The sequence below is a fragment of the Botrytis porri genome (genome assembly GCF_014898465.1).
Source record: "Botrytis porri strain MUCL 3234 chromosome Unknown BPOR_017, whole genome shotgun sequence".
NCBI lineage: Eukaryota > Fungi > Ascomycota > Leotiomycetes > Helotiales > Sclerotiniaceae > Botrytis > Botrytis porri.
Window position 1 is genome coordinate 363,256 of NW_024066091.1, and position 17,897 is coordinate 381,152.

The window sequence follows — 17,897 nt, forward strand, 5'->3', positions numbered from 1 at the left end:
TGCGGATGTTAACGGTCCTGAATCAGGGATTTTTGCATTAGTATGCTAATGATTCCCTTCTCTTACTTAATATTGCTATTGCTAGACTGCGGCTCAACAAGGAAACCCTATCTAGAGTATATGAATAATAGCATCGTCGTGGGGTAGTCGAATCTACTTCGGAGTATAAATCGATATTGTGGACGACCGCGAGGAGGGAAATCCAATCGCCTGGAAGTTGGGACAATTGATACGAATACGACTTAATATAAGTGAAGCAGAAGGAATATCAAACGATAATGTACTGTTGACAGTTGCATGCCGCCACAAGCTGTCAGAAGTCACACTGTCACCATCCATTTCATCTGATGTTCAAAATGTGACCAATTTGCAGGCTGATAGCTTGTTTATTCGATACCATGACTCTTGGTTGTTCAGATCTGTGATTTAGCTTGGCCAATGAGATTTCTGATCAAATGTTTGTTGTAGTAGTAATTGAAGGTGCCACTGGTCATGAGCAAGCATATCCTTACGTAGGGATGAAAAGATCGCGAAGGGGCATGACCAAGGGAGTACCCACTACTCAGCTATTAGTTCTTAAATGAAGAAGTTGCGCAGCCACGGCGCGTATGGTTCTGCCATCATCAAATGTGCCATTATTCGTTGTCGTCGGCTAGACATGTTGCCCGCATGCTTAGATGCGGGTACTTGGGGAGATCTCTTGATGCTAGACTCAATTTTTTCTCATCAAGGTATCTAAGTAATCTTGGGGCAATATCGGGGCAGACAGGTCGATCAAAAAGTGTACTCGGGAGACTTTCACTCTGTACTGTAAAATTCGATTCCTCAATCAGATGGTTATAGCGCATGAAAAACTGAATCATGACTACATGATTCCATCCTTGATGCATTTCGCGCCTTGTTGAAATGCCGAGCTGCCACTCTCTTGAAACTGCCGCGATAATATGTTAAGGCGATAAGGTTCGATAAATATGTACACAGGAAAATCGGTGGTGGCAATATCCATGCCATCCGTGGGTTTTGCGTGGACGCGGATAAGAAGAACTATTTGGGATGGTTGGGTCAATGCGTGCGTGATATCCGTGTCGTGATACCGTGATACGAATCTTTTTGATCGTGCTGGCCGACCGGTATTGCTGTCACTCAGATAGACGGATGAGGGAGAATTTCATGCTTAGTTGCAAAATCTGGAGACGAAAGACTCATGCAGCAAGTATGTGAACTTTGTAATGAATTAAAGTTATCGACTTGTTCAAATATTAATATAAAGAACTTCGGGATGGTGACGAATCGAGGTCAGTGTCAAGTCTCGAGTTTGGTACCGACCGGAGCCATATCAATGATCCATGGTTCAATGGTTGCTGCTTTGGGATGACTTTTTATTTCGCTTCAAATAACCAACAGTGGGCTCTTGGATTGCTCATTGCTCATTGCCCATTGTACATTATCCATTGCCCAATGTCCATTGTCTTCCCATCTTGAAAATGTATAGGGGAGGGAGCATTGTTCCCGTGTTCCAGCCAAATATCCAATGGATCCCAATAATGAGCACAGATCAACTTTGGCAGCAGCTTTCATTTTTCCAATGGTTAGTTTGGATACTAAGATCTTAAATGACCCAAAGGAGAATTCCTGAAGTCCACTCGTGTCGGGGAAATTTGATTGACTGCCGATGACAATAATAACCAAGGCCACATGTGCGGAGACACTACGGAGCTTCGATTCATATCAATTGTGCTTTAAGTAAGACTCATGTGCTTGTGCTTGTGTGCACTGTGAATGGACTTGTGTGGCCCTGTATGATGGGATGGGCGTACCTGAGTCTGCTATCCGTGCCTGGATTCGACCCTGGACCAGTTGGAAAAGAGTTAGAGTTCCTCTTGGCTCATTGGTTACATTCGCACATCCATACGAAGTCCGGAGTAATCAAATTTGAAGGCGGAAAACCACATGTTGACCACGATATGGCTTGATGTTTTGTAGACGGTACGTTAGTAGTGGTGGTGGTGGTGGTGGTAGTTGTACTATAGTAAGTAGTACGCGTCCGGGCGTGTTTGCGCATGAGTTAAGATTTTTGTGTCATATATCAGAAATTGAGGGGAGATTTGATGGATAAATACTGAAGCAAACTTAAAAACGGCCATGAGCTGAATCTTTCCTTTTCCCAATCATGTCTGGCTGGTCTGTCTGTGTTGAATCTGGACGCGTTGGTAACTTGGTAAGTCTTTACTTCGTATAATGGCAGATAATCGTTACGATATTTGGTAAAGTTATATAGACCCTTCTATGAACTAGAGTAAGGGGGAAGAAGCTTGGAAAGGAAACATCCCGTGGAAGGGGGCAGGGTTGATGGATGAATCAAACCGAACCGTTCGAGATTTCGTTCCTTTTGATGATTGTGAATCGTGATATTGATAAAGTAATTGGTTGAAGGAGACAGAAAGTGGGAGGAGATATGGGGATTCGGTATTAGATATGAGCTACCTATTCGTCGACTCATTCTCTCTTTCCTTCTCCTCTGGTTTGATCTCCCCATTGATGGAGCAAAGATACAAACAGCTGCAATCCCGCGCATGAGACTAATGTAAGTACACATCACACTAATGTATGGTATGAAGAAATGGTACGGGAAATGGAGAAGAAACATCAAAGCACCCCTCGATTTTGCTACCCGTCACAATGTCACTGCATTGGGGTCAATTCGCCATTCTGCAATCAAAAGTTCCAATGGGAAAATGGCTTCTTCTGGAGTAGGGTGGTTGGAAATGTTTTGGTGTTATTTAATTTTTGGGGGGAGGGGAGGGGGAATTTACTTTTCCAGGAATTGCTTTTGGCTGTCATTCTTTTCTTTTCCTTTCATTTCTTTTCTTTTCTGCACTTTCATTTTCCTGGCCTTTCCATCACTACACTCACTCACTACTCACGACTGCTATCACAGTGAAAGAAAGGCTTGAAAGGATGTGCTAGATGGCTATATATCATGGTGATTATATATGTGAATCCCTACTATCTAGATATACTAGAGAGGTGTCAAGATACACTGCGAAGTACATTGCACTTATTATTATCGGTATTCCTATCATAAGTATACGACCATTCAATCAATCAGTCATTCATATATTTATTTATTTTGACGGCTGACTACCTATGCATTCATTAGCTTTCCTTTTTTCATACACTCTCCTGAAAATCGACCCACTATTTTGAATCTCTCCTAAATCTTAACCCAATTATATTAGACCCTCGCTTCACACCCTAAAACTAAAACCACGCTAGACACCCTTTGGGACGTGGAATAAATAATGAAGGAATGAATGAATGAACGATTGATCAATCATCATAAATAATAAATAATAAATAATACCTTGAGCTTCGGTTTGAATACTTCCCTCTCTCCCTCCCCTGCTCAATTTTAACCTTCTGTGCATGCTCCTCTTTTTGGTCCTTTGCCAACCCACGTTGCCTGCTTTCCCTTACCTGCCATTTGCCTGCTCGATTGCTTGCTTGCTGGTCTACCATATCTCTTCATCATCTGGATTTCTTCTTCTCCATTCTCTACATTCACTCGTTTTCCTATCTTTCATTCTTTCAGTCTTTAAGTTTCGTGACTGCACCACAATCTGCAATTTGCAGAAAGCAGCAGAAAGGTAGGATCAAGATATCAAAGATTCCATTGTCAATTCTACCAACCGGGACTACGAAGGGAACAAGAAACGCGCATTGTACCAAAAAGGGGGCCACTGCAAAGCATCAAGACATCGAGCTGTCGTTCCTAAAGAAAAGTGAATTTCCATGATCGAATGATATAATCAATTCACTTGATATACTCAAGATACACACTCCTTTGATTCTTCGACGCTTCTACGACCGTATTATTCTTTCTTGTCGGCATCTGTCGGGTTCTCGAGGTATCTTCAATATTCTTTCAAATTGTCTTCTACTCTTTCAGAGGAGCATCATACTTGGATTCTACAATCAGAGGAGTCGTAACTTCTCTTGACATCTCCAACCATGGCTCCATCTCTTACAAGTTCATCCAATTACCTCCGACCAAGAACCAGAGATCGTGGTGATGAGCGCCCTAGTACTCGGGAAAATAACCAGGATCACAACCTCATAATTCCTAGCCGAACTTCCTCTCTCCACTCGAGAATTACACAACCCATTCCTTCTTCGCTCAATGCAAAACCTCAAACTCGCACACCAAAAACTCTCACTCATGCCTACATGGTATGCGGTGTTGGCCGAGAACCAGCACAATGGGTGAAGGCTCCAGCCCCAGCGCAAGGGAAGATTCAACATATGAAAGGCGCCGTGGGTCAGTTTTGGCTTCCTGAAATTCTCGGTAGCAGTCCTCGACTGGAGCAAGATAATGAAATCGCCAGAGCTCTTCACTCTGCGATGAGGGTAAGGAACAAAATGAGTCCCTGGTAAGACTTTACTAACTGATAGTAGGCATGCTTCCCTCACGATGTCGAAATCTGTACAGGACGCAGTCAACCTCATTGCGTTCACCATTCTTTCGTTCTTCAGCAAGATTCTTCGCATACGTTGTATGGTATCGCATTACGAGTTTGGTCCCGAGCGGATGAGAAGCGTGCAGAGACAATTCGCGATTTGAGAAGGAGGACAGAATCGGACTTTTACGACTCGGCAGACGAAACTTACTGGATTCCATACTGCTTGTCTTTCCTTTCCAGATACCCATTGTATAATTTGCTAGGTGACTACCTCCGAGGAATGTGGATTCATTGGAACAAAGCTACCAATCTTTTTCACGCCGAAGAGGTCTCGAGAATACTGAGCTTTCCCGCTCCCAGACTCAATGATCTCGTACGAATTGATATGAAGGACTACGCGCTTTGTTACCAATTCCCATCTTCTCCAACGGGCTTCCAGAACTTCGCCACGTGGCCATTGTTCTCTTGCTTATCTATTCCTAACATTGTAGGAGTAATTGAAGCAGCTTTATCACCCACTCGCCGAATCATCTTCGTCTCCCATTACCCTGCCATGCTCACAGTGGCTTCAGAGACTATTCGATACTTTGTTCGAGTTTACGAATGGAGTGGCCTTTATGTTCCGGTTGTTCATGCAAGACACGCGCAAGAACTTGTTCAGGAGCCTGGGCCATACATTCTTGGAATCACAGCAGAATGTCGATCCTTATTCACCGCACCCACAGACGCTTTGGTTGTGGATTTGGATCGCAACTTCGTTCTAACATCCAGCCCACCTACCGCTTTGACCGCTGGTCAACGCACAAAGATGGTCAATCGCATTACTCAAGCTCTCAACGGTGATGTAACACCTTCTGGTGTACCACAGCATCTTCGTTCAGCTTATGGCGGTGGTAAATTGATTCCAGCTGGTCAAATCATTGTTATGCGCGGTGAAGTTGAGTCTATTCAAGACCCAGAATGGTGGAATCAAGATGCTACTATGGCCGTGATGGATCATGTTTGTGAAAAGATGGTGAGTAAAATTTTGAACTTGCTATTTCTGGAATGCACTAACTCTGTTCAGGGACGAAACACCGGAATCAAGGCTGTATTTGGAGGAGCTCAAAAGAAACCCTTAATGACTAAGGTTTCCATGAGACATCTAAACGAGATTGTACGGGAGAGAAATCAATATTCCAGAGATGCGCTTGAGGCATGGCAAGATTTCATCAACCTCAAGGGTCGCATGGATACAGAGCTCGGCAAAGTCACCAAGAGAAACAACTTCTTGGTTGAAGAGCTCGAAAGCTGGAAACAACAATTCCTCAAGTTCCAAGCCTTTGCTGAGCAACTCACTAAGGAGACTCAAGATCTTAAAGTCAAGATTGAAACCCACAAACGGGAAAACAGACGTCTTACCGGCCTTATTGACCAACAGAAAGACGATGCAGCTCGTCTTAACACCCGTCTCGCTGGTACAGAAAAGCAGCGTGATGACGCCCTCGAAGCGCTTGTTCTCCAACAAGAGATTGCTGAAGAACTCGAGCGTGAACGCAAGCGCAACAAGAAAGAACTTGCAGACCTTCAACGCACCAACTCTACCCTACTACGACAACGAGATGAGGCACAGCGAGTTGTGCTGCATCTCCGTAGTCTTATTGGTGGTCAATCTCACCACTTGGAGCACTTGGTCCGCACTATCCAGAAGAGTCCAGATATCACTGAGTATCTCGATGCTGAATTCGACCAAGAAGAGGGAGAAATGATGAGCGAGATCGCCGAGGAGGGCAAGGCCGACGGCAAGAGACCCGCATCCAGAGGACCTTCCGAGCGTGGGTCATCCCGTGCCTCGTCTCGCACACCCTCACGTACCCACCGAATCACCCGATCTGGCGATGATATGACCCCTGAGATGGAGGCTAGACTGGTTGGTAGCGTACGAAATAGCAAACGCTACAGTGCAATCAGCATTGCCGATGTTGCCGATCGTCACCTTCGAGATAAGACTGATGCCATCGCTCACATCATCCGAAATATTAGCGATCAATGTGCAGCAGCTGTTGAGGGTCTCATGATGGCTCATGATGCAGATGCCGAAGCTGAGGAACTTGCCATGAGAGAGCAACGAAGACATCGTGAAAGCAATCTCTCAACAATGACCAGTGATGGTGAGCAATCAGGCGAAGACAGCATGCTCCATCCGAGTGGTCGCGCTTCCAGCATTCCTCCAACTCCAGATCTCAGCCACAGATCCAGCACTGCCATGTCTGTCGCTAGCTCCTCTGTCACTACACCCGAAAGACACAGCCAGCAATACCATGTCCGAGATGACTTACCAACCAGAATCATCGAAGACAGCGATGAAGAGCTTGGTGGCAGAAGCGACACTGGAAGTCTACGACACAGCATGAGTGGAAAGCCTGGAGGATTACTCGGCCGGCCTGCAGGAGCTAGGATAAGCGCTCTTGGTGGTCATTAGCCACTACAGCCTTTAATGCTTTTGAAGAAACTCGGAATGGACGAATCTTTTCGAAAGCATTAAACTTTCCAGAACAACGCCTCTACCCTTTATTTTTCAATCCCACCTTTTCATTTCTCTCAAGCGTGTTTTCGGGGGCGTTGGATGGTGAGGCAACATCTGTTGAATTTTTGCTGGGTTTAGCTAGCTAAGCACTCTCCATCACACTTTTATATCACTTTTTAGTTTTTTTTTATAGTTTTCTTACAAGATTCTCTCGGGAGAGGTTTCTTCACTGGATTTGTGGATGGGCGACAGAGTTGATAGAGAGGTATCAACTCTTAGGTTGGGTAGGAAGGGAAATTGGGTGTGGTGGATGAATGGTTCAGTGGATGGATAGCCATGCGAATGGGCATGATATGTATTGTGATACTACTCTTTTTTTTTTGTTAAGATGGAGCGAGCGACTTGAGGATAATACCCGATGTGAACAGTTAGTTGTATGTAACACAGATTAAGCAATGGCATTTAAGAGAGGAAGAAGTGGATAGTAAGAGTAGAAGAGAACAGAGTTGAATGAAAATCTTTTAAATATTCAATTTTGATTGGTACTTGTTTGATGTGATCGATGTGATGGGATAATTTGGGATCTGTAGCACGTTAATGTTGATTCTGATTGACTGAATGGAACTTTGGAAGTTGGAAGCAGTAAATATCCCTGTTACTTGTATGTAGGTAGGTAGGTAGTACAAGTACGGCATGCGCTGTGATAGGGATGGATGCGGTATAGATATTCTTTGAGGGGTTGGGAGTGCTGACTAGGAGAGCTTATGTGAGTGGAGTGGAGTAACTTTTGTAGAAGTGTATGGGTGTTTGTTTATATGTTTGTTTGTATTGAAATGGTGGGGTGCTTGCTACCTGGGGATGGAGATTAGATTGAGGGGATGAGGTGGGTGGTTGGTAGGGGATGGGGATGGAGATGGGGATGAGGTGGTATGTGGTAGGTAGTGAACAGGTGGTAGGTGATTAATAGGTAGGTCAGTGGGTGAGATAGATTCTGAAGGAGTGACTAGTGAGGACTGGGAATTTGGGAACATGAAAGAGGGGAAGGCGAAGAGGAGGAAAGATGGCTGCAGGGCTGTATAAATCAAATGTCTGTATAAATTTGGAGTTGTGGGTTGGTTAGTTGATTCATTTGGCTTTTGATTTGGGTTGGGTGTTGGGGTTATGTCTGTTTGGGTTGGACTGGATGAATAGATGGGATGAATAGATGGGATGAATAGATGGGATGAATGGAGATGCAGTTCAAGTGTTCACATAGATGCAGTGTGTAGATATAATCATATATTTAGAACAAGTCTAGATAGGTGCCTAGGTAATAAGTTCTCAATATTACCTCGGACTTGACAGTGTCACAGTAGGGATTCCAGGCGTGGGGTTGACTGTAAGTCTTAATGATTCTTTGCTTATTCCTGGATACAGACGATCTAGATTCCTCGAAATATCGAACTTTTGATGCGTTTTTGCCATGGGTATACATGTTTGTAACACAAAGGGTGAGAGATCAGACCTGGCTTGACAGTGCAGTTTATCTAAGCGAGGAGATTTTTATAGGGGCTTCTTTTCGGCCGAGTCTCTCGCGATATTGAATGGTGAGTTGAGTCATCGTTTCCTCCTCGACAGAAAACCATTTCATGAAGCGATAGTGTCTTTTAAAAGCGAAATTCTCTGGATAGCGGTCTGAGATATTGAGGGAGGGCGGTGAAAGGGGGGTTCCTTGATGTTTATAGTATATACGTAACATTAAGGTTTGACAAGACGTTGATTGGAATCAATACAGAATGATAACATTTCGCCCTCTCTACTTCTAGCGCTCGAGGAGAGCATTACTCGCGTAGACGATAATAAGAGGTGAAATGAATTGCCTCTTAAAGAGTAGATATGAAATAAGGTCTATGATAGGAAACAACCATTTCAACAGGATGACACAATGTCTCTCTACCTCCCTCCTTCCATCTCGTTTCGGAATGACGTCGTTTCCATGGTCAGGTTCATTGACTTTGGATACGAGTAGCTGTAAGCTTTGCATTGTAAAGTGCTTCTTCCGAAGAATCCTCAACACTAGTCGGGGGTTTAGTGTCTTTACTCAAGGAGACAGGTTCAAATTGTCACCAGGTAATTCAAGAATTTCAACTGAGCTTATACAACTTACACGAGTACAGCTTTGATCATACCGTGCCAGCCAGCATTCTGCCTCCTTTTGGTGTATCTCGAGTTCTCCTCAAATGCCAGTGTATAAGAGGGCAATCTTTCTGTAAAGCTGTCAGATTACAATGTAGCCTTGTAATATGCTCCATGGAATTGTGCAGGTTGATTGACATGAAGTCCAAAAACCAAAGCTTACATAATGGAATGTGTTCTTAGACGGATCATGATGTGGCTTTATTAAATTAAGCACATCAAAGGCTAGCACTGTCATGTGATATCGATCCGCTATCGATAAACCCACACCGTAAAGATCACTAGAAATTGAATTGAAGCAAAACATGGGTAAATAGATCATATCTTTCTTCGATCACTATCCTCAAATATAAACATAACGCCACAAAGTTTCGTACTTTCTAGAATATTATCATGGAATCACATATCATACCCCCGCACAAAAACAAACGTCCCCCAAAACCTAAACCTCAAAATCCTATCGAGTCCACCATCCGATCATTTTTTCAAACACTCCCTTCCACATTATTTTCAGAAATCTCAGCTTCCCTCGACTTACTCATATCCACCTCCCCGAAGCGCTGGGTGATATATTCACCCATGCTTCTTCTCCCATCTGGATCATTCTCCTCACCCCATTGGATCTCTCTCTTCTCTCGTATTTCCCCTTCCCCAAAAGAAGCATTCTTCACACAAATTCTACAGAGCGTATCAAAGAAAGAAGGCAAGAAACTCACGCATCTTGCTATTAATGCCGGGATACCTCTTCACGAGAAAGAGAAAGAAGGAGAAAACGATGAAGAAAATATCTTGAGAAGTCCTAGTGCATTGCTCATGTTACATGGAGATTTTGGACCCGATTTCAAAGGTGATGAACCGACGCAAGAAGATTTTGAAAAGGCGTTTTGGGTCAGTACGAAACAGAATGGGATTGAACAGGTTTGGGCGCCTAGGTGGACTATGTTTAGTAGGGGGAATGTGAAGGAGAAGGCTCGGTTATTGGGGTTTCATGATGCTGGTTTGATGGGTGGGAATGGGAAGAGGGAGGTAGGGAAGGAAGAGAGGAGGAATTGGACTGCGGTGGATTTGTATGCGGGGATTGGGTATTTTGTGTTTAGTTATGTGAAGATGGGGGTGGGAAGGGTTGTGGGATGGGAATTGAATGGGTGGAGTGTTGAGGGATTGAGGAGGGGAGCGATAGCTAATGGATGGGGGATAAGGGTTGTGAAGAAGGGGGAAGTGGTTGAAGAAGTTGGAGATGAGAGGATTGTGGTGTTTTTGGAGAGTAATGTGGAGGCTGAGAGGAAGTTGGAAACTATAAAGGGCCTTGGCTTGGTGAAACATGTAAATTGTGGTTTCTTGCCCACAAGCGAACCTACATGGAAATCGGCTATGAATATTCTGGGAGGGGACGGATGGTTACATTTACATGAGAATGTCGGGATTGCAGAGGTGGAAAGAAGGAAGGGGGAGATTGAGGCGATGTTCCAAGCCTGGCTTAAGGAACGAGCTAATGGAAGGAATGCGACGGTTGAGCATGTCGAATTTGTTAAGACTTTTGCTCCCGATGTCTGGCATTGTGTTTTTGACGTTTATGTCGGTAGATAAACTATGGATTTCATGATTTCCAACTGATGCAGATCTTCCATCCAAAGTGATTGGTTATTGAGTGAGGTAAACTGCGAGAGCTAACCTAACTTCATCTACGACACGCAGTTTCGATTTTCAGCATATCAAATAGAATACCCAAAGCCCATCTCACTGTATAATCCACCAAAGAATGCTTCATATTCTCCATCTCCTTCCATCGGACTCATAGTCGAATTCGAGATAACCTCGATCATAACACCATTTAACCCCAAACATCACAAGCGTCAAATGAGCCCAAAGTCCATGGTTATCATGGACCCCAAAAATCCCTTTAATGAACCCATCCAGCCCGTTTGCGAGTTTCCAGCTTTTTATAATCACTATAATATCCACACGGGCAGACTACTATATGTCTGGAACTTATCATCGAAAGATATCGAGAAGGATGGTGATATCTCAATCGCTCCACCGTAATGCTTCCATAATTGAAGAGATAGCATGTTCAACTCCTCCAAATGCATTCAAATCACACCGGCAGCACCATAGAAGTAGGTATCGATTCATCATCCGACAATATCGCATAAAGGGCGACGAGCCCATCTCTTGCAGCAAGGTTATTTCCAGAGAATGGTTAGAGCACATGGTTGAATATGAAGGAATCTGGAGGATTGACCCGGTCTTCCATATCGATGAAATGAAAGAGTGAACTTCAAACCGTGAGAGGGTGGAGGAGTTGATGTACCATATACGTACATTATAAGTATGGAAACCTATCCTTTACCGTCGACAAACGAATTTTCGCAATAGCTCCACATCTCCTAAATCGAGACTTCGAAAAGATTCCCACAAGCCCAATATCAGCATTTGATTTCTAACCCTAAATTCCAAAAATCCCAAGCTCGAATCACTCCTTGCCGATCACAAGAAGGGGAATCAAAAACCCCCCAAATAATTCAATTCATGAACACCAACTTACCCATCGCCTCTCCAACACCACCACCAGCCTCGCCTAATCCTCATATAGATATCCAAACAACGTCGCTACTCTCGGTCATCAGCACTCCATTCGGGTCGCCTTGGCGCAGTTGGTCGACCGCTGCGTTGTAACACCTTCGGGTGGATGGAGTGTCTGAGCAGCGAATCGACAGTGATGCCCTCATCTCGAAGAGCGCAGCTGGAAATTAACTTCATTTAGGAGAGGTTTCCCTCTAGACGGTTTTTTGCCATTTTGGATGATTGGATTTTTTTTGTTTTGTGGGAGAAAAAGAAGTGGTTGGTGAACCTTATTTTGGCTCAAGATCAGAGAAGAGTACTTGGAGGAAAGCTCTAGCATTTTTTGAAATCCAAATAAGTACATAAATGACGGAAGAAATAAATGATAAATGCGGGCGCATGACATTTCCCATTGTTTAGATGGCTTGGAAAAGTGTTTGTATGTAAAAGCTAGGTATTGGGAAAGGTATCTCTGTATGTATTGATACTTATCTATTAGGTATAAAATCTATCATCTCAACGTCTGGACATTACGTCTATACTTTCAACATAAGTTAACCAATTATTGTTTATCCTTTCTGAACTTATCAGGAATATTCTGCTCAACAATGGACATCTTATCCAAAGCTGCAACTCTATCGGCTTCATCTTCCAATTCATCGTGTTTCTTAAAATGTTCAATATCCTCCGGGTGTATGAGATCCTCTTCTTTCGTATTCTCATCATGGTATCTACATCACATTAGCCCGGCATTCTTTAAGATAAAATTCCCTTCCTCAATTTACCCCAAGGAATCCATACGTACTTCTGCCAATGATGAATCTCATACTCCATCTCAATATCCCAATGATGACCAGGTCCCAATCCAAAATCTGGTAACAATCCTCCCGTTCCCGAATACCTATCCCATTCTTCCTTTTCCACTTGTCCATTATTATTATCATCCATCAACTTCAATATCTCTTTCAATATATTATCCTTCTTCTCCTGCGGCACATCCTTTGCGGTTTCGTCTTCCATGCCGTAGAATTTGAGGATTTCCGCTTGGTCCCATACGCCGTTATCATCGAAATCGTGCAGTGTGAAGAAAGCTCCCGCATCAAAATTTTCTATATGATGTTCCTCTATTCATAAATTAGTCAATTGATACACCGCATCGGCATCGAAGTGAAAAATAAAACAATTGAAGGAATCTCACCAGCCATATGTCTAGTCCCCCAATCCGCGTCTGGATCCACGGCCAAAGGTTTCTGATGTGCTACACCTCCATGTGCCACGACCAATCCGACACAAGCTAAAAGCCCGCCTATCCTTCCGAGTCCCAAAGTCATTATCGTAGGTCGTTAAAGGTAATTATGATGAATTGTGTTTGTTGTCGCAAAATATGAAGTCGGTATTGGGGTTATTTGAATTGGGAATCGCATCGCCGAGACGAGACGATTGGATGTGGAATTCAGGGGTAAGCTCCGGGGCCGACGTCAGTACAAGGATAAGACAGGGTGTATACTCGAGGTTGGGGCTGGACCTTTATTTTTTTGAGCTGCCGTATATTTACACATGATGGTTGAGCTTGGATGTATATCGACATCTTTATCAATGCCATAACTTTCTAACCATACCCAAAACTTTCTCTTCACACCAGCACTTGAACCCATCACAGAAATTGGAATACTCCAAAATGAATCAAGCCACCTCACAAGTCCTCTCGAATCTCATCCCCCGATATTCTGGCACTCTTCCCCCAGAACTTCTCGCCCTAACCAGTTCCCTCATTTCTCAATCGCGCCTGAGATGTTCCTTAAGTCAAGAGCAGGAAATTGGGAGGACATATGCATGTGCCAATCTTGCCTGCGAACGGTTTGTTCCCAGACAATTGAACAAAATTTCCTTTACCTATTTACTAATCACATCCCAGTTTAAAAACAACCCTCAATCTTCCCAAAATCGAACCTCGTCCTCCACTTCCCCCTAGAGTTTACAAGAAATTATACGCGTATGTTGAGCATACACTGAATAGCACAACACCGAAAAAACGCGCCAGAGTTGAGGGATCCGGATTCGAAAGTGGAAATGCGACGCCGAGTAGACAATCAGCGAAGAAACGCACACCGGGTCATAATGATGCACCCATAAAAACTACACTTCCGCAACGAAGTACGCCATCTAAATCCAAAAGTCTCGCGAGTTTTCGCACTCCGAAGAAAGGGTTACGGTATGAGAAGAGAGATGAGTCGAAGATCCCAAGGTGGGTGGGCGTGGTTGGTCGAGAACTCTGTGCGACATTGGGGATGAAGGAAGCGACGCCGCATGTTTTGGCTGGGGTGGAGAGTTTGATTTTCTGGGAAGAAGAGAAGATGAGGAAGGGGGAGGAGATGATGGGGAGGTGGCCGGCGATGATGATGGCGGTGTGGAGTATTGTTTGGGGGAAGTTGAGGACGGGAGAGGAGGTGTTGAGTGATGAGGAGTTTAAGGAAAAGAGGTTGGAGACTTTGAGGGTGTTGAGATTGGCGAGGGGGGATGAAGAGGTGGAGAGGAGGGTTGGGGGTGCAGGGTGGGAGGGCTGGGATTTACCAGAGGTGGATGAGGAGGATGAGGAGGAGGAGAGGAGTAATGCGAAAGAAGTTAATGGATGGATGGCGGAGATTTGTAATAAAGGATGCTTGGAAATGGATTGGTATCAGAATATGGTTAGAGCAGACGGTGAAGATGATTCGGAGGATGATCAAGAGCGAGAGGATGCTCTAGATGAAATCCAGAGAGTCAGAGTTCGCGAAGACGAAATGAGATATGGACTCGGAACGATGCGACAGGCGAAAGTAGACTATTTGACGGAGAAGAAGAGAGCGGAATATAAGGTGTGGAAAAGAAATATACTGGCTAAGATTGCAAGGCTACAGAAAGAGGGAGAGAATGGACATGTGATGGATATCGAAGCATAGCGAAGGTGTAAGTGTATTGGGATTGATACCCTTCATGGAGTTGATTACAATGATTACTGGGATTCATTTATGATCCAGTTCAAGATTTATTATACACGTCGAAGTTTTGCTTCCAGAATCTTGTGACTTTCTATTCCTTCTCGATAATACTAGAGTACAAACTCACACATGCCGAAGCAAACAATTCAACCCATCTCGCCCATTCAACTTTCTACCTAAATCTCACTCTACGCACTTGTGACCTATTTCCGTCTACTCGCCTCGTTCACCCCATCCCTCTCTATCCAAACCACCAACACCTCCTTCTTCCTCCTCACCTCAAACCCCTCCATCACACACCCACAAACCACACACCTCGCGCTCTCTCCCCATCAACTACCACCCACTACTATCCCATATAACCCCATAATCCAATAATAAATCCCTCCACCCCCTACTACAAAATACTGTCACATACATCACATTAACCCATGCCATCGCACCGTGCGCTACCTACCAGTCAGTGTACCTACCCATCATCAATTTCCCAATTTCTCGTCGGGGCGAGTTTGAAGATACAGGAAGAAGAGTTCTGTGAGGTTGTTTTGTGCTGGTTTTGTATTAGTTTTATATTTATGTGTAAATATATGTGTATGTAACTTGTCCACCTAGTATGTAATGGAAGAGTAGAATGAGGAGAGTATGAGAAAGGGGTGGATGTAGTTTGTTTGTGTGTTTTTTGTTTGTATAGAGTTGATATGAGGTAGGTATCTTATACGAGCTAATCGAGGTAGAGATGAAAATCTTGTTGAAGGGTTTATCTATGCTCTACTATTATGTTATGCGCTATACTTAGGTATTTATAACGAAAGCTTTATCCATGAATTACCCCCTCGACCGCCGGATATTGAGATATGAAAAGAGGGAAAATACGATTTATAGAAACTTAAATATTGAAATATTGAAAGGGAGTGATTTATGATTGGATACCGTGAGTTATTCGTTCTTATTTTGTTATGCTCTCCCATGGTTGAATATATAGCCATAGCCCTCAAAATATGTCGAGAATGGAAATATAATATGAAAGACCTTTTCAAGCGAGAGAGATGCTATGCCTCGATTTTGATTTGAGCGTCTAAGAGACGTAGCTGGTGTATGAATGATGACTGAAATATGGGAAAGTGCAGGTGGAAACAAAAATGAAAAAGGTTTGCATTTACGGAATCGATAACATTTTACTCCACACTGTATATCCTGCGCCTTTTGCCAGAAAGACAACTTTTTGATCATGGTAAGAGACTCATGTTTTGGAGGACCCGATGAAAGTGAAAAACTTTGACACTTTCTGTTGCTATTGATGCTGTATATGCCGAAATGTTGGGAGGGATAGGCACTCCCTCTGACAGATTTTAATACTCTTCACGTGTAGAGAAATCTGATATCATTTTGAATATTTGGCCTCTTTGCGAGGGGAGAGGTAGAATGCTTGTGCATGGATCTCGGCTCAAAATGCCATATTAATTGTACCGCAGGAGCTGCATAAACACACGCGTGCATACCTGTGGGCCTCAATACTTTGTAAGGTTTACGAAGGATCATTCATGTCGCCAGATAATCTGAAAATAGAGGCCAACGAGATGTCCGTTTTAGCAAATCACCTTCAGGGACGCGAGGAGCCACTTTATCCTCAAATACTCTGACGGCATAAACATTCTCCGAATAATCCGTACATAAACTGCCGGATGGACGAAGTCGTATTTGACGTCAAATATAAGAACTTCCAAGGCCGTCGTAGCTTTCGGAATCAATCTTGCATTCCCGTGAACCTTTATTTGGCCGTCTTGAAGACGGCCGGCCGGCCTCCGGATCAGAGAAGCGTGATGGCCAAAGCGTAATAGTAGTCAGGACGTTGAGTATCATTGGTAGAGGTATGATGAGCTGGTGATTCGGGCGACGATCATCTGTTCGCCGGAATATTTGCACGGAGAACGTAAAAGTTACCGGTTTGATAAAAAATGCAACGGTTTCATGCTGTATGATAAGATTTGGGGGCCCGTTGAGGGAGAAAAAGCAATATAGCTAAATATTCGTAAGCCAAGCTTCAGGGTATCGTGGTTTGTGATGATGATTGGTAATACTCACACTGGATTATCAACTCGAGGGGTCAAGAAGTTGTGCCTACTACTGTGCATACATGAACAGGATTCCTTGGGTTCACTCGATGTGCGCTTGGACAGATGAATGTTTGGCCCGTGCCGATGATAACCTTACTGCACGAACCATGCAGATGGCTCAGTGGATTCGCAAAAGACGGAATGGTGATGAGAAGATGGAGAAGAGGGTGGTATGGTTGTACCAGACTGTTAAGTGATTGAGAGGTTATGCTACCTGTATCAAGAGATCGCCGTCCCTCGAGCCACTGTATAAACGAATCTCAGACAGTTGAGATTGTAGACGACTTATAGTATGCACCGCATGTGAAACCATCGACTTGAGCTTACAGAGTAGAAATATTCTCCGGTTGACCAGACAAAGATTCTCGTCGAGTTTCGTGCCGCGAATTCCGTTGGTGAACGAGGCCTTTTCATTGCGTCTAATCTTGATAATATAATAATGGCTAGGTGTGTAATCTTAGAATGACGTTAAAAGTCATAATGAGGCTCAGTTAAGACTGCTTCCAGCCAGCATGGTAGCATCACTATGCCAACCATATCCAGCTGGTCAATATAATACCATACAAGACCTGCCTAGACAGGGTTCAACACGACTGTTCTGGCGTGTTAACGACTCTATCAAAGCGTGCTTATATGTACAATATGCAAGTCGTAAGGCATGCATAATAATAAAATATTCCGATGCATGTAGTAGTGATCTAGCACATGATCAAGACGACAGGTACAACCGATGAGCATGTTATCTAGATAGGTATTATTGATACAGCCCACAAATCTTGGAGGGGAAGTAAGAGGCAAAGTCACATTTTGTACATTTTGTACACTTTGGGGCCTCTGTGGATGACGACTTGGTACTTTGTATGGACGACGCCTCTTGAGTCTCGAAGATATGATTCGAGACATTATTTTAATCTCAAGCTGAAATCTCAAGGCGATAGAGACAGTGTAATCTCCGTAAGGCGTTAAAAATTCCTAAGGGGTGGAGAAAAGGAAAGGAAAGCAATGTGAATTTTAAGTTTCAAGTTCTGGTAGAGTTTTTATGAGACTACTCCGTAGACAATACAAATGATTCTCATTTACCCAAGCGACCAAGACTTCATCA

General features: G+C 43.7%; 5 protein-coding genes across 5 annotated transcripts; 3 read left to right on the forward strand and 2 right to left on the reverse strand.

Moving 5' to 3' along the window:
- Positions 1-1,389: 1,389 nt before the first annotated feature.
- On the reverse strand, positions 1,390-1,578 carry EAF01_010647 (uncharacterized protein; the record flags this gene model as incomplete). The annotated part of the gene is made up of 1 exon (XM_038918904.1): positions 1,390-1,578. The coding sequence occupies one exon, from the start codon at positions 1,576-1,578 to the stop codon at positions 1,390-1,392; it is 189 nt and encodes a 62-aa protein (XP_038765607.1).
- A 1,846-nt stretch (positions 1,579-3,424) lies between these two features.
- EAF01_010648 (uncharacterized protein) lies at positions 3,425-7,581 on the forward strand. Its single transcript, XM_038918905.1, has 3 exons — positions 3,425-4,407; positions 4,456-5,475; positions 5,527-7,581. The coding sequence occupies exons 1-3, from the start codon at positions 4,012-4,014 to the stop codon at positions 6,919-6,921; spliced, it is 2,811 nt and encodes a 936-aa protein (XP_038765608.1). The 5' UTR covers positions 3,425-4,011; the 3' UTR covers positions 6,922-7,581.
- Positions 7,582-9,534: 1,953 nt separating this feature from the next.
- EAF01_010649 (uncharacterized protein) lies at positions 9,535-10,728 on the forward strand (the record flags this gene model as incomplete). Its single annotated transcript, XM_038918906.1, has 2 exons — positions 9,535-9,705; positions 9,826-10,728. 2 exons carry the CDS (start codon positions 9,535-9,537, stop codon positions 10,726-10,728), a joined length of 1,074 nt encoding a protein of 357 aa, XP_038765609.1.
- Positions 10,729-11,937: 1,209 nt separating this feature from the next.
- On the reverse strand, positions 11,938-13,163 carry EAF01_010650 (uncharacterized protein). Its single transcript, XM_038918907.1, has 3 exons — positions 12,902-13,163; positions 12,509-12,827; positions 11,938-12,434 (listed from the first exon to the last, which is right to left on the reverse strand). The coding sequence occupies exons 1-3, from the start codon at positions 13,032-13,034 to the stop codon at positions 12,266-12,268; spliced, it is 621 nt and encodes a 206-aa protein (XP_038765610.1). The 5' UTR covers positions 13,035-13,163; the 3' UTR covers positions 11,938-12,265.
- A 218-nt stretch (positions 13,164-13,381) lies between these two features.
- On the forward strand, positions 13,382-14,642 carry EAF01_010651 (uncharacterized protein; the record flags this gene model as incomplete). Its single annotated transcript, XM_038918908.1, has 2 exons — positions 13,382-13,560; positions 13,619-14,642. The coding sequence occupies 2 exons, from the start codon at positions 13,382-13,384 to the stop codon at positions 14,640-14,642; spliced, it is 1,203 nt and encodes a 400-aa protein (XP_038765611.1).
- Positions 14,643-17,897: the final 3,255 nt, after the last annotated feature.